The 15,637-nt window shown below is 38.8% G+C and overlaps 1 protein-coding gene across 9 annotated transcripts in view; it reads right to left on the reverse strand.

Annotated features, from left to right (window-relative positions):
• ATP8B4 (ATPase phospholipid transporting 8B4 (putative)) overlaps positions 1-15,637 on the reverse strand; it is a 257,966-nt gene that overhangs the window by 112,138 nt on the left and 130,191 nt on the right. For all 9 annotated transcript variants that reach the window (XR_009355570.1, XM_059181516.1, XM_059181517.1 and 6 more), the window contains 2 exons: positions 7,798-7,868; positions 3,677-3,759 (listed from right to left, as the gene is read on the reverse strand). Coding sequence is in view for 8 of the 9 variants with exons in the window: in XM_059181516.1 (XP_059037499.1) it covers positions 3,677-3,759; positions 7,798-7,868 (154 nt within the window). In the remaining variant the exon portion in view is untranslated. The remainder of the gene's footprint in view (positions 1-3,676; positions 3,760-7,797; positions 7,869-15,637) is intronic.

Genomic DNA, 15,637 nt, shown 5'->3' on the forward strand with positions numbered 1-15,637 from the left:
CTTACATCACCCTCTTGGGCTTTAAATTTGGCTGCTAATAGGGGAAATCTAATTTGTATATTGTATCTAATTCATTTCCCCTTAATCCCTCTATCCATTTCAAGATGCTTTCTTGGAAACAGGAAATTATATTTTAACAAAATTAAACCTATAAAATACCATATTGCCTTAAACTTTAAGGTAGATTGAAATTCAACCCAAAATTTAAGAATGGAAGAGCAAATTCAGCAAAAATCTGGTTCTTAGCCCAAAAGTATACCAGCCTTATGAATTTGGGATTATGTGTTTTCTGAGAAGTGACCACAGTTTAAGTATAAATGACTAGAAGAAAAAAGAGAAGTCTGTGTTGTCTTTGAGAAAACAATTATATGACAGATTTGTTGAGTTACCTATGCTCTGTGAAGCAAATTCAAGCCACATCTAGTAATAACTGTTAACACACTTTAAAAATAAATTGTATGACATATTTAAAAAGACTAGTTTATATATAAGCAAGTTTCTTAATCTTTCAGGATACCCCATCTGTGAGAAAGAAACTGTTTTAGGTGAGGAAATGTTTTCTTGCCTCAGTCTGAGCAGCACCACTTGTATGGGCTTACATTTTGGGCTTCTGTGTTAAATTTTGTTTAAAAGGGATTCTGAAGAAAAGACATTATAAAACCACCACATCAGATGATCCCTCTCTCAGCCACCTATCTTCCAAGAGGAGGGGACCCAGCACTCTTGCTTTATCCTGCAAGTTCCCATCAGGAAGCTTCTGTCTCACTCCATCCTTCCACCCACCATTCCCAATCCCTTTACCTTGGGTCCCTCTTCCCTGGCTTTCTGGGGCCTGATGTTGATCCTGCCCTCTAATTTCTGGTATTTGTAACTATTTATTCATGCACTGAACAAGTATTTCTTGAGCACCTACTATACACTAGGCATTGTTCTAGGAACGGGTTATCTATCAGTGAGCAAAACAAAGATCCCTGTGCAGTTTGCATTGCAGCAAGTAGAGATGGACAATAGAAACTTGCTTAGAAAATAAGCAAGTTATGGAGTATGTCAGATAGTGATATCTGCTATGAGAAAAAGAAAAAGCTGAACGGGGTAGAGGAGATTGAGAATAAGAGGAGTCATATTCTGACTAAGAAGGATTCGTGGCTCCATTCCTGCAGTTGCATGTAAGAAATCAACCTTCTGCCATCCTGGCCCTTGATATCCTATCTTGGCAGTGACCTATGATCAGAGTTCATGGAGAGTACAGTAAAGACAGTGCTCAACAAATACACCTCCTTCTTATTTCCCAGCCTCCCTTGCAGTTAGGTCAGGCCCATGTGGCTCATGCTGGCTAGTGAAACGTGAGAGGAAGAAGCAGGTAAAAGTCAGCATGTCCCCTCATCTAGTCATTGCTTTAATGTGGTAAACTTAGAGGCTATTAGTCTAGGCACCATGGGTCTAAGATGGAGAAGGCTACCTGACCTAATCTCAGAATGTGACATGAGCAAGAAATAACCTTCTACTGTTTACACAACTATTTCAGGGTTGGCTGAACTGAACCACAGTAGAGGCTGTCTGTGCCACTATCAGAGAAAGTAAACTAGGTAATTTTAACAAGCATTTTCTGCCTTTTTATGTTAAAGAAAACCAAAAAGCATAAATTTTTACTCCTTCATAGCTTGATAGAGGAAAAAATGTACAGTTCTGCCAAGAAAGAAATTCTTAATGGGAAATTATATTTAGGTTGCCCTTTTAGGACTTTGTAAACATTCCATGAAATATTTTAAGCTAGTATTTTGATTCATGAACACAACTTACTTTTGTTGGATTCTTAGAACAGTAAAATTTCATTGAAAAAATTACTTAGTAGAAAATATTGTAATTTGTATTACTCTAATCAAAGTATTTCTTGGGCAATTCAAAGTTTCCTGGCTATTCCCCTGACTTAAATTCCAAACTAGAGGAGTATTTTTTCTATAAACCTGTATTATAACAGCACTCATTTAAGAGATCAAAATATTAACAGAATCCAGGCAGAATTTATAGGTGAATGCAAAGTACAGGCAATATAAGCTGTGCATTGGGTAAATTTTATAATAAAAATTTGCCTGCACTTTAACTCATTGGATCATGCTAAGACCCTTGACCACATTTTTCTTTGGTGGATTCAAAAGAAAACATTTGGATGATAGTCTCGAACTCAAAGATTCATTAATAAATAAAGAGAAGGACCACCTGTACCCCAATGTTCATAGCAGCAATGGTCACAGTCACCAAACTGTGGAAAGAACCAAGATGCCTTTCAACAGTTGAATGGATAAAGAAGATATGGTCCACATATACAACGGAGTATTATGCCTCCATCAGAAAGGTGAATACCCAACTTTTGGATGGGACTACAAGAGAGTATGCTGAGTGAAATAAGTCAAGCAGAGAGAGTCAATTATCACATGGTTTCATTGGGAGATGGAGCAGAGAAGTGAGTTGGGGGAAACTGGAGGGGGAGACAAACCATGAGAGACTGTGGACTCTGAGAAACAAACTGAGGGTTTGGGGGCAGTGGGGGGCGGTGAGCCTGGTGGTGGGTATTAAGGACAGCACATATTGCATGGAGCACTGGGTGTGGTGCATAAATAATGAAATGTGGAACACTGAAAAAAAATAAAACAAAATTTTAAAAAAAAACAATCTATATGGAAATATTGATATTCAAGGCCAGACATACAAGTGTGTAAAACTAGAGATCACTGAGCAATGGGAGGAAGACCCCAAAGATTCTCCCAAAGCTTGTCATGGTGCCTACAGTCCTGTCACTAGTGGTTCTTCCCTTTGACTTCTGAAGGATTTTGTTTCTCTGTGAGAGCTTTAACAGAAAAGAAAAAGACCAAGTTGGAATAGAACAGGCAGAAATGTTTCCCCATGCTGAGAAGAAGGGACTGGGTTGAGTGGTGCGAAGAAGGTGATGAGGAAACCATGGTCTAAAATAAAAAGCGACTGATTAATAAACCAGAATGTTCTTCCTGAATACTTTCTACATTTAAGACATTATGCCGAGCATTTTGCACGATACAGAAATACATGAGGCTGGATTATCGTCTTGGTGATGTCTGTAGTCTAGTATTTGGTCTTTGAAGATTTTGTTTATTTATTTGACAGAGATCACAAGAAGGCAGAGAGGCAGACAGATAGAGGGAAGCAGGGTCCCTGTTGAACAGAGAGCCCGATGCAGGTCTCGATCCCAGGACCCTGAGATCATAACCTGAGCCAAAGGCAGAGGCCCTAACACACTGAGTCATCCAGGTGTCCCAGGATTTGGTCTTTGTTAAGGAGCCAGAGAAGGGATGGATGGCTACACCTAGTGTTAGAAATATAAGTGTGGACTGTGTTCATGCTCAGCAAATCTGCACAGGGCCCCAGAGAGGCCAAGGTCAGGCAAGGAAAGGGTACTGTGGGACTAGAGGAAATGAGATCTACCGAAGAGGGAACAAGGATGAAATGAACAATGAATTTATAAAGCCACTATCCCCTTGGTAAACATTTTTACTCTTTAGCGTGAGAAGAGATTATAGGCTTTGATGCCTGCAGAATTTTATGTCCTTCCACCAAATAAAAAGGAACATGAATTGGATTTCGGATAATTAGTTCTATGACTTTTGGGTTTTGAGGTTTTTGTTTTTCAGTTTTAAACACTTACCATCAAATTTTGCAAGTCTGCTAAAGTCTGCTCCAAGCCTTGAGGTAACTGATAGTGCGTGGCGGACTTTAAGGTTTGTTTCCCTGTGAAATTAATTGACAGGACATGAATTTTTATATGGAACAGCCCAACAGCATCTTACATAAAGTAATCAGGCGGGAGCAGCACATGCAAAATCCAACACAAGAGATTCAAGAAACGCCCTTCAAATGTCATTCACACCTCTCAGTCAAGTGGACTCGGTAAAGTGGACAGGGCTTTGCATGCTCCTAAGAGTTGGCATTCCACACATGGCACATCTCTATAACAACAAACAGTAATCTGTTTTGTTATTTGAAAGAACAGAGGATATAATAAATATGGTTTCATTCAAATCCACTCAGACATCATGCATGAGTTACAAAACATATTAGGAATGGGAACACAGTTGCCCAGATAAAGGAGGCCAGTATCACTCTGGAGTCTACTATCTACATAGGAATTTTAGTTGTAAAAGATGGTCATGGCTAATTTCACAGTAGCTGAAATTAAAATGGGAAAAGGAATACAGCTTTCTTTCTCATGGAAAATCAAGCCAAAAATCCTATAAGTCTGGGATCATACAACCAGACAGTAATTCAGCAGGTCACAGTGAGCTGGTCATCTACTTCTAGGCAGAACCACACATACATTGGATGGATGGCCCTGAGGTATTCATGAAATGACCAGCTGTCATAATTCTATGGCCATTGCTCACATCTTGCATACAAGGGCTTGTCATGCCAGTATTCTCACTGAGTTCAACCTAATTGTCTTCTACTGTAGCTTAACATCATCTGTCAGAGTTCTATCTTTTATGGAAGTGTTTAGCAGTGAGTTCATTCTGTCAACAAATACTGATTTGAATACATACCATAGTCACCCATGAGATTCAGTGCTGCCCCCACAAGGGTTACTGTTCTCTTGAGGGAAACAAGTGGTAGGTAAAAAGCAAACATCACCATTTGTAAGTACAAACCATGAAATAACTGAATTTAGAGAACCAAGAAGCAGGCACTCGAGAGGGCACTTAATTTAAATTTCCTGTAAATGAACTTCACGATGATATTAAGACAACATGAAATCAACCCAAGGAATACCCTTTGGTTAAATAGCTTTCTCCAGGAAACACTAATTTGGATATATAATTGAAGTTAATTTGCTAAATAGTAATCTCATGGATCACTAATTGCCAAATCTATCAGTTCCTAGGATGCAGAAATATGTAGGGGTTGAGATACTCAAGAAGAACTTCATAATCCATTCATTTAAACAAATTTTTCAAATAATTGAAACGTTCAGTGACACCATCTAGGCCAGACAGCCCTCATTCCTTAACCCAGTTCTATACATCATGTCATTCAGCAAGGTTTATCATCATTTTAGGTTACTTCCTCAGGATTCTCTTCAATATCTCACTTCCATCTTCAGATGCAGAAAATTAAAGGAAAGCATAATCACACATAGAACTTACTGATTTTTAAAAATTTGCCAAGACTCCTGATTAATATCTTGTGTCATGCCATACTCTTTCTTCCTTAACATGCTTCATTATCTTGACTTCAAACTTCAAAAAGATTTTCAGTGTAAGAATAGAAAAAATCCTGTGTACCCTTTACTCAGTTGCCCTTAATGGTAACATTTGCAAAACTGTATTACAATATCACAATATCACAACTGAAACTGACATAGTCAAGATGGGGAACATTTCCATCACAAGGATTTCTTAGGTTACCCCTTGTAGACGCACCCACTTCCCAGCCCCTTCCAGCCCATCTTTAATTCCTGGTAACCACTGACCAGTGGTCCCTTTCTACAGTTTTGCCATTTCAAGAATGTTATATAAGTAAAATAATATGGTATGTGACCTTTAGGGGCCTTTTTTTACTCAACATAATCATCTGAAGATTTCTCCAGGTTTTTCTATGTATTCATATTTCATTATTTTTTTATTGCTCAATAGTGTTCCATGATATGGATAGTTTGTTTAACCTGTTAAAGGACATATAAGTTCTTTCTAATTTGTGGATGTCACACATAAGGCTGCCATAAACATCTGCATACAAGTTTTTGTGTAAACATAAGTCTTCATTTCTGTGGGATTAAATGCCCACGAGTAAAATTGCTGGGTTATCTGGTAGTCGTGTGTTTGGCTTCTTAAGAAACTGCCAACCTATTTTCCAGAGTGATGGTAGTATTTTACATTCCCATCAACAATGTGTGAGTGATACTCTTTCTCTACACTACATCCTTGCCAGCATTGGGAGTTGTCACTGTTTTTAAGTTTAGCCATTCTGATAGGTATGTATCTCCTCGTGGTCTGAATTTTAATGTCCCTAACAGCTAATGATGTTGAACATTTTTTTTTATATGCTTATTTGCCATCTGCATGTCATGTCTGGTGAAACGTCCCTTCATATTATTTGCAAATTTTCTAATTGGATTGTGTTTTTAGGATTGAGTTTTGCGCAATTTCCATACATTCAAGATAAAAATCCTTTGTCAGATAGATGGTTTGTAAATATTTTCTCCTAGTCTATAGCTTAATTTTTCATAATAGGGCCTTTAGCACAGCAAAATTTTTGAATGATTTCAAAAATTTCAGCAATTTTTGAATGATTTCATGAAGTCTAGTTTATCAAATTACCCTGTTATGGGAGGATAAGGGAAGTTAGAGAAGAGAAGGGAGTTGGGGGAAATTGGAAGGGGAGGTGAACCATGAGACTAAAAACTCTGACTAGCCCTAGATCTTGAAGATTTTCTCCTATGCTTTTCCCTAAAACTTTTATAGTTTTATGTTTTACATTTGAATTCAATTTCCTTAATAGTTACAGGGCTATTCAGATTGTCTATTTCATATTGAATTAGTTGTGGTAGTTTGTTTTTTGATGACTTGGTCTACTTCAAGTTGTTAAATTTATGTGTATAAAGTTGCTTGTAGGATTTCCTTATCCTTCGGATATCTTAATGATCTGTCATAATATCCCCAGTTCATTCATGATATTGTTATTTTGTGTCTTTTTTCCTTTTTCAGTCTTCCTGAGGTTTATAAAGTTTATTGATGTTTTCAAAGAATCAACTCTTTGTTGTGTTAATTTTCCACTTCTTGTTTTCGGTTTTCAAGTTCATTGATTTCTGCTCTTGTCTTTATCTCCTTCCTCCTGCTTGCTTTGGGTTTATGCCAGTATTTTCTAGGTTCTTGAGATGGAACACTGGAATATTTAAGACTTTTTCTTTTCAAGTATACACATGTAGTGTCATAAATTTCCCTCTCAGCACTATTTCAGGTTCTGCCCAAACCAAGGGTAGGATCACACATGTCACACTCCATTTGAATAGCCCCGTAGAACAATGATTTAGGAGGCAGCAGTTAAAACCAGGGGCTTTTTTGTCAGACTATCAGGCATGAGTACTGGCCTCGTTTTTGAGAAATTTGGAGTAAATTACTTAGTATCTCTAAGCCTTGTCAACTATACAATGGGACGTATATACTACCTACATCAGAATTAAGTAATAAAATCCATCTAAAGAATCTAATAGTACTTTTAAAGTGTAAACATCCAATAAATGTTTTTATGCCAGCCAGACATATTGAATCCACTGAAACAGAACTGCTATGTTCCCTATAACTAAATTTTTTGATTAACATTAATGTCAGAACTCCATTTCTCTCTTCTTTCTTCACCTTCATTTCACCCAGTTCCAAAAGATTGCCTTCTAAAGTAATATCAATGCTTCTTTCCTCAGAAACGCATCAATACTCCTCTAATTTTCCTTGGAGAATCATATAAAAGTAAAAAAAAAAAAAAAAAAAAAAAACCTAAAACAAAACTTTTCTAAGGAATATGAATAAAGAGTCCTATACAATAATTCACACAGACATGTATAACTTACTGCTTCGGAAAGAAAATAAATTGAAGAGAAAAAGACAGAGCTTTCAAAGGAGCCACAAAGTAATTAACAAATGGAATTTGCAAGTTAGACTCTCATTTGTTCCACGAAAATTAAATGAAGAATAAGGTTTATATTGAATACTGTTCCTAAAGCTATTACTACTAAATTAAAAACCAATCTAAATAATTATTCTAACTTTAAAAACTTACCCATCAAGCTCAGCAGTTTCAATATAACAGAGGCCATGTGGCTCACTACTTGATAGGAGAAGCAGATCAGCCTATTAAAAAAAATCATAAAGAATATATGAGAAGGGAAGACTGGTTGAAACCCTTCTTTGTTATACTACCTCTACTAACTAATGAGCCAGGAGAGCCTTAGATTAAAAAAGTGAGAGAGGTAAAATCCTGTTCTACCTCTCTGCCATATATGCCCCAAATCAAATCTTCCCTCTCCTTCCCTGTTCCTGTTGGGTCCACCCCTTCAACATCAGAATATAAGCAAGAGCAGGGGATATCATATAAATTAATAGCCACTTCATTTACTTTTTTTTTTTTGCAAGAAATAGATATAATTCTACATTCTCATCTTGATAATTACTAATGGAAAATATAAAATTTTCCCCAATAAGTGAGATAATTGGAAATGTTTCCATACACATACTTTAATTCTCTGTATTATGACTTAAAAGTAACAAGCAGGGAAAGCTGACAGGGAAAGGATAGAATTAAAGTAGGAATGAATGGAAAACCATAGGGAAAAAAAATAAAGCAGGCAAGGAAAATTTAACAAGAAAAATTAAAAGAAAAAATTAAAAATGTAAGAAAAAAATGATGGGGTATAAAAAAGAGAAAAGAGAAAATAAAATAGGGGCTAAGCAAGAGGCAAGAAAGAATAGAAAATGCTCCAAAAAACAGCAGAAAACATTCAGAAACCAAGTTGTGGTGATGAGGGAGCAGGAGGCTGGCTGAGGACAAAGCAAAAGCTGGCGCCTTGCACCCCCTCTTCACCCGCTCCCCTCCATATGTGTAGCATTCCTCAGGCACCCCTGATCGTCATAAAACGATAAATAGTTAACTTGCAGGGATCGCAATCCTGCAGAACAGGAATCTCCCTTGCTCTACAAGATGTCCTAGAGACCTAAACAGGGAGGTTACCTTATCAATAGCACAAATTTCCAGAGGCAAATAACTCTTGGTTCCTGAAGCCCTAATGTCCCCCTCCCACCATAAACTGGAGGAGACTGGGGTAGAAGGGAATGTAAATGATAGCCGGATCATAATGCCTCACCAAGAATCTCCCAATTATCTTGATGTTAATGCCTGACCTAAAGACGACATTGATCAGGCCATAAGGGCAAAGACTCCCCCCGACACCTTGTAGGCCCTCCCTAGCATGTGAGAACTCTGTTGAAACCTCCCATCCCTTCACCACCTCCCCCCAACCGTGGGGTATATAACATGCCCACCCTCACAACCCGGGGCAGCAGCTCTTCCTGCCCACGGGTCCTGTCCCCGTGCTTTAATAAACCACCATTTTGCACCAACGACGTCTTAAGAATTCTTTCTTTAGTCGTCGGCTCCGAACCTCCTCACCCCACCGAACCTGACTTAGGTTCTGGGACTTCATCAGTGGGTCTTTCAGAGACTGAAAATCATTCCAGTCAGCTGTGCATTTGAGCTTTGGAAATGACCTATCACAATTCAGTTTTAGAATTCGGGATGCCTCCTATATTGGGGAACAGTTTATTTCAAATTTCATTTTAAAGTAAGGGTTGTTATGAGATTCTGAAAGATGTGAAGGTCTAAAATGAATTGACTAAAATTTTAACAATTTATTTTGACACATTAACAATTGTGTAGAATTATCCCATTCTCAAGTTAAATTTAGAGGTTAAATTTAGAATCAATCCACTTATTTCATTGTCTCAAGCTTTTAAATTTCCAATTCAAATTTAGATGGGGGGGAGGTATATACATGTGTGTGTTCAGTTTTGTCTGAATTGTGACAAAACAGAATTGAAAAACAACTCAATGACAATCCTCTAAAGGAATAAATACGTTTATATATCAAGACTCTTCCTCAACTCTAACAACAGTCACAGAAGGCTGAGGAGGAAAATTATTTTCCGAATAGTTACAATGTGACTACAGCAAACCCACTACAGAGAGAACATATAAAGAGTTGTACACAATCTCTCATGGTGAAGGTTTTGTTGGGGGAGTGGGGGAATGGGTTAGCCAGGTGCTGGGTATTAAGGAGGGCACATATTGCATGGAGCACTGGGTGTTATACGTAAACAATGACTCAGGGAACACTACACCAAAAACTAATGATGTACTGTATGGTGACTAACAATGATAAATTTTTTAAAAAATTTTTAAGGAAAAGGGGCGCCTGGGTGGCTCAGTGGGTTAGGCCGCTGCCTTCGGCTTGGGTCATGATCTCAGGGTCCTGGGATCAAGTCCCGCGTCGGGCTCTCTGCTCAGCAGGGAGCCTGCTTCCTCCTCTCTCTGTCTGCCTGCCTCTCTGCCTACTTGTGATCTCTCTCTGTCAAATAAATAAATAAAATCTTTAAAAAAAAAAATTTTAAGAAAAAGAGTTGTACACAAATCTTGAGCCAAAAATTACACACTTTGATTTTAAAAAGGAAAGAGTATTTTCAAAAATTCACCACAGTCTTACTTCTCACATTGAAATTTCAGTGGATATGACAGCAGTACGGCTTCATGCCTCTCCTCCCTTGAGCCTCATAGGATCATTTTAAGTAAAATCGAAAATTTTCTAATTCTCATCCTCTGTGATTGAAATAGTTACAAAGTTCAGAGAAAGAGCCCCATTTATACCCAGAATTGCTTTTCTTCTAAACTTTGCACCACAGGGATGATTTCATGCTACTATTTAGTACTGAGCTTAGATGCTCAACACTTAAATGTGAGTAGACAAAGGAAGGATCGGTTATCCGCTACTGGCTCAGAACACGTGAGTGAGGCTCCACCACCACCTTGGCCACTAGATTCTGTCCTGAGCACTAACTTAACTTCCTGAAGACTGCTGCTGAGAACTGTAAAGCCCACAAGTTCTGAGCTAACTCCTCCTGCCCTGTCTACCCCTTGGGAACCTGGGTCATCTACCTTCCTACCTTCCACCTTCCCCACCTCCTCCTGTACCCTCTGTAGTCATCTTTTCCTTTGATGTCCTTGGAACCTTGCTACTGTTTCTCTGCTCCCTGATCCCCATCCTGCACTCCCCTCATTCATCCCTATTCTCCCTGCCCCACTGCCGAGCTTTACCATTCCCTTTTCCTAACACCTCCCCTTTGAGTTTTTAAATTCATCACAGTTGAGGAGGAAGTATGCAGGGGTAGGACTAATAGTGGCTTCCAGAAAAATAAGGAGTCCGCCACTCATGACACAGTGCTCCTATTTCCAGGTGTACTCTGTAAGAATTCTAAAATTCTGTAAGAATTCTAAAAAGAAAAGGTCAAGAAAGCTGCAGTAGGGCAAGAGAGCTCTGTTAGTCCCTGGTCATCATCATTTTGTCAGAGGTTCTGGGCCATGAGTGCAGCAACAGAGGGGTGGTCTTAGAACCCCACCAGCTCCGTGACTCTGAGTCCCAGATCAAGCCTCCTCACATTGACCCTTTCAGTATCTCTCAGGGTACCCAATTCCTAGTTGATCCAGAAACCTGTATTTGAGTTGTAGGGGTTTATAATACTGGCATTTAGTGAGGGCTTACCATGTCTTTGGTACTATACTAAGAGCTTTACATGCAATATTTTATTTAACTCCCACTGAAATCCTATAGCCTAGGTTCTATTGTTATCTCCACTTTACAGATGAGCAAAGTCAGGCCCAGAGAGGCTTAGTAACTTGTTAGAAGTCACACAGTAAGTGACATATCAGGATATGAATCCAGACAATTGAAGGCACATACAGCTGGAATACTGAAATGAACAAAAATACCTTTCCTTCAAGGATTATAGAGTTTAGTACAGGCAGAATATGATAAGGCTTCTAAAAGTCTGATTACCAAAGTGCTATGGGTGGGGTGCCAAGGAGGAAGAATACATCAGATTGGTAACTGACCAACAGCCTCATGGCTCTGAGTCCTCACAACCAGCAACACTATCTTCATAGGGTTTTAGGCATCATTACTATTTGCTGATATAAAGAATAAACCAAAATCTCAAGCGACGATAACACCAAAAAGCTACATAATTCTTTAAGAGTTCACAAAACACTCTCTCATAACTGTGTCACTTTATTCTTTCAATAACCCTGTGAGGAGATAATTTTGTTCCTATATGTGAATAAGAAACCTTGGGAAGGTCATGTCTAGCTCACAAGCAGTAGATGAACTAAATTAACTCATGTAAAGTCCATAGCCTTTACAAAGTCATGGTGAGAGCTTCGTCACTTCTAAAAGGCCCTAAGAGATTAAATGCCCTACTCATGGCCACGCAGAGCTTAAAGAGCAGAGCCAGAACTAGGACTTATAGCTCCGATGCCAAATATACACTCTTTCCTCTGGTTGGATACAAATTCACTGGAATAGAACCATGAAAAACAAAGTGTTTTGCTTTGTTTCACTTCATTTTGTTCATGTTCAAAACCTAAAACCACAATAGTGAAGAATATTGGCGCACTGACCCCATATACTGATGGAAGGATAAATTTGTAGAATTCAAACACCATATTCAAATCTCTCTTGTAAGCCATTTCCACACATAAAGTTCTACTTTACCTTCATTAACCTCAACAATATTATCTCCTATTTTGTAGTCTAAAAATGACTCATTATGATTATACTTACAGTATAATGATATGCAATATGATTATACTTACATGAAAATAGGTTTGATATGGACAAAAATGAGGATGAAGTTGTAAAAATGAAAATGTGTAAGATTGTAGGTAATATTTTTATTTAAAAATTAAATTTCAGGGGCGCCTGGGTGGCTCAGTGGGTTAAGCTGCTGCCTTTGGCTCACGTCATGATCTCAGGGTCCTGGGATCAAGTCCCACATCGGGCTCTCTGCTCAGCAGGGAGCCTGCTTCTCTCTCTCTCTCTCTCTCTCTCTCTCTGCCTACTTGTGATCTCTCACTGTCAAATAAATAAATAAAATCTTTTTTAAAAATAAAAATTAAAATTAAATTTCAGATCCAACAAATATATGCTGAATATCCACTAGAAGATCCAACAAATACAAATATATGCTGAGTGTCTACTAGAATCTAACACATTGTTTTGGTTTTTATAATTAAATGAATTTGATATGAATAAGAAAAAGATGAGAGAAAGAGCAGAAGGTGGAAAGGAGACTAATAATGGACATCATAGTTTTTACTCATGGGTCCACCCTTTCTTTAGTCAAAAAAAGAAAAAAAAATCATTGCCTTATATACTTCACCCCCAGAAATTAGTAATAGCTTACTAATAGAACATTGGCCATGTACTGCAACATGTACATGCAACATATAGAAAATACATGTTGCACCTCTAAATTTCACCAAGAAGCTTCTTTTTCAATACAGCTTAGATAAAAGTTTTTTTTTTTAAATCTGTCTCTGGAAATTTTCAACTTTCTACTGTCTCACGTATTTTTATTTAAAAATAAAAGAGAGTTTATTTACAATAATTAGTGTGAAACAAGTAACTCTGGCTTGAAGCTATAAAATTTAAAATAAGAAAGAGGGCAATTATTTTAATCTGAGGGTTTTTGAAGGGGGGGGGCGGGGTGGGAGGTCGGGTACCAGGTGGGGGGTATTATAGAGGGCATGGGTTGCATGGAGCACTGGGTGTGGTGCAAAAATAATGAATACTGTTATGCTGAAAATAAATAAAAAATAAATTTAAAAAAAAAAAAAGGAAGGCAATTAGACTGCCAAACAGCCTCTCAGGGAGGACCAAGGTGCTAGGAAAGGTTAGATGAGTCAAAGATTAGGAAAGATGAGATGGGTCAAAAAGAGCCAAAGACCACCCTTAGTCAGGACTGCAGTTGAGGTTAGATTCATCTTTCTAGTTCTTTCATTTCTGAAGGTGAAATTTCCAATCCATTTAGCCAAAGAATGCCTTTGTTTTAAAACAAAACCTTTACGGCTATAAGTAAACACCTCAATGCCTTTCTTTTGAGGGTGAGGGCACTCTTTCAAGTAAGCTAAACCACTAAATTTCATGTAATGTTCAAATATGTTCATGTCCAGTGGGGGGGGTTATTTCCCCGAGGTAAGAAAATCAAAACACAAGTGAAGAAGGACCGTGTGCCTGGCTCCCAGGGTCCAAGTCTTGGCAGTATCGAGAGCTTTGTAGTATGTTTTTCTAATAATTTACTCAGTTCTTTTAACGCATGTTGGTCTTGCAGTGACTGAATCACACTCTCCATCCGCCCCCCACCCCCACCACCGAAAATAAAACTAGAAGTTCTGGAAATTCAGCCCAAATATGTTTTAAATTTCTATTCAAATGAAGGACCGTGACGATTCCTTATCTGGAAAATAAAGGTGAGTAACTTCGGAATATGCCAGCTAATTGGTCATCTCAGGCAAGCTCCTTTCCTTACTTAAAATGTACTGATAAGCTGACATAAATTAATTTAGAATTCTAAGTTTGGACATCAGAAGTTATGCATCAGAATTAGGTGCAACATCCTCTGGTCGCTTCAATTCCAGCATCCACACCAGAAGGCACTAATGCTGGAAGCCCAGGTTCAAGGCAATTAGGATGGTAATTTTAATGGAGTAAGGAGCAGCATATGGAAGCAATTAGGAGTGGGGTTAAAAGCCAGATGGCCTGGGTTTAACTCCTGGCTCTCCTATTGGCAAGCTATTTGATGGCACTATTTTCTCCTCTGTAAAATGGGAACAATAATAATAGTACATAATCTGCCTTCACTGAGCTACTGTAGAGATTAAATGAGTTAAACCTCAAAGAGTAGGAGGTATATTTATACTTCTAAGTGATTACAGCAACTCATCCATAAAAACATTTGTTTGCCCTTAAAAAATAGTTTTGTAGGTGCCAAGTAGTTAAACATAGAAAAACTCTGAGTACAGTGGGCTAATCAAGACATACCGCAGAGTTTTGGCATTTGGAGGACTCCGTTCCTCACTGACCCAAAGATTAAACCAATAAAGCTCTATGTAGGAGTCAGACCAAGATCAATGGAGATAAAAATTTTATCTTTGTTATTAATAAAGCTGTGGAGGGACATCTGGGTGGCTCAGTCAGTTAAGTGTCTAACTCTTGACTTCAGTGCAGGTCATGTCTCAGGGTCCTGAGACTGAACCCTGTATCAGGCTCTGCACTCAGCTTGGAGTCTGCATGTCCCTCTCCCTCTGCTCCTCCATCCCCTGACCCCCATCCCCCTAATCACTCCCTCTCTAAAATAAAATAAAATAAAGCAAGCAAGCTGCTGGAGACCAGGCTATAGGTCTGTGGACTCAATGGGCTTGCTAATACTTACCTGTTAGACTCATCTAGCTATTGATAAGGGAGGCTCTGAACTACCATGACCCTCCTACCACCCCCACCAGGAGGATCTGCTCCTGTAAGATTGCTGGAATGAGGGAGCAAAGCAGAAGCTACTGTGCACACAGGCAGAGTCCAAAGGAAAAGGGAAGGAAGGAGGCTCTGGGTCCTGTACACTGCCCCCACCCCACCCCCACCCCCACCTTAGACAGCAATTAGAGAAGTCACTATTGGGGGAGGGGAGAGTGAGCAAGGAAGTTCAAGAGACTTGAAGTGTTATTTTGGGGCTGTCCTTCCAAGTGAAAATGTAAAGAATGAGACCTAGGAAGAAGTAGGAGAATAAGCATTCCCATCTCATCATGTTGCCACAGTGAAAAAGCCACTCTGTGCCATCCAATCAGGTAGCCACAAGTCACATATGGCTATTTAAATCTAAACTTAAAAATCCAAACTGGGACACCTGGGTGGCTCAGTTGGCTAAGCATCTGCCTTAGGCTCAGGTCATGATCCAGGGGTCCTGGGATGGAGCTCCACATTGGGCTTCCTGCTCAGCAGGGTGTGTGCTTCTCCCTCTCCCTC

This window comes from Mustela lutreola, chromosome 7 (genome assembly GCF_030435805.1).
Source record: "Mustela lutreola isolate mMusLut2 chromosome 7, mMusLut2.pri, whole genome shotgun sequence".
NCBI lineage: Eukaryota > Metazoa > Chordata > Mammalia > Carnivora > Mustelidae > Mustela > Mustela lutreola.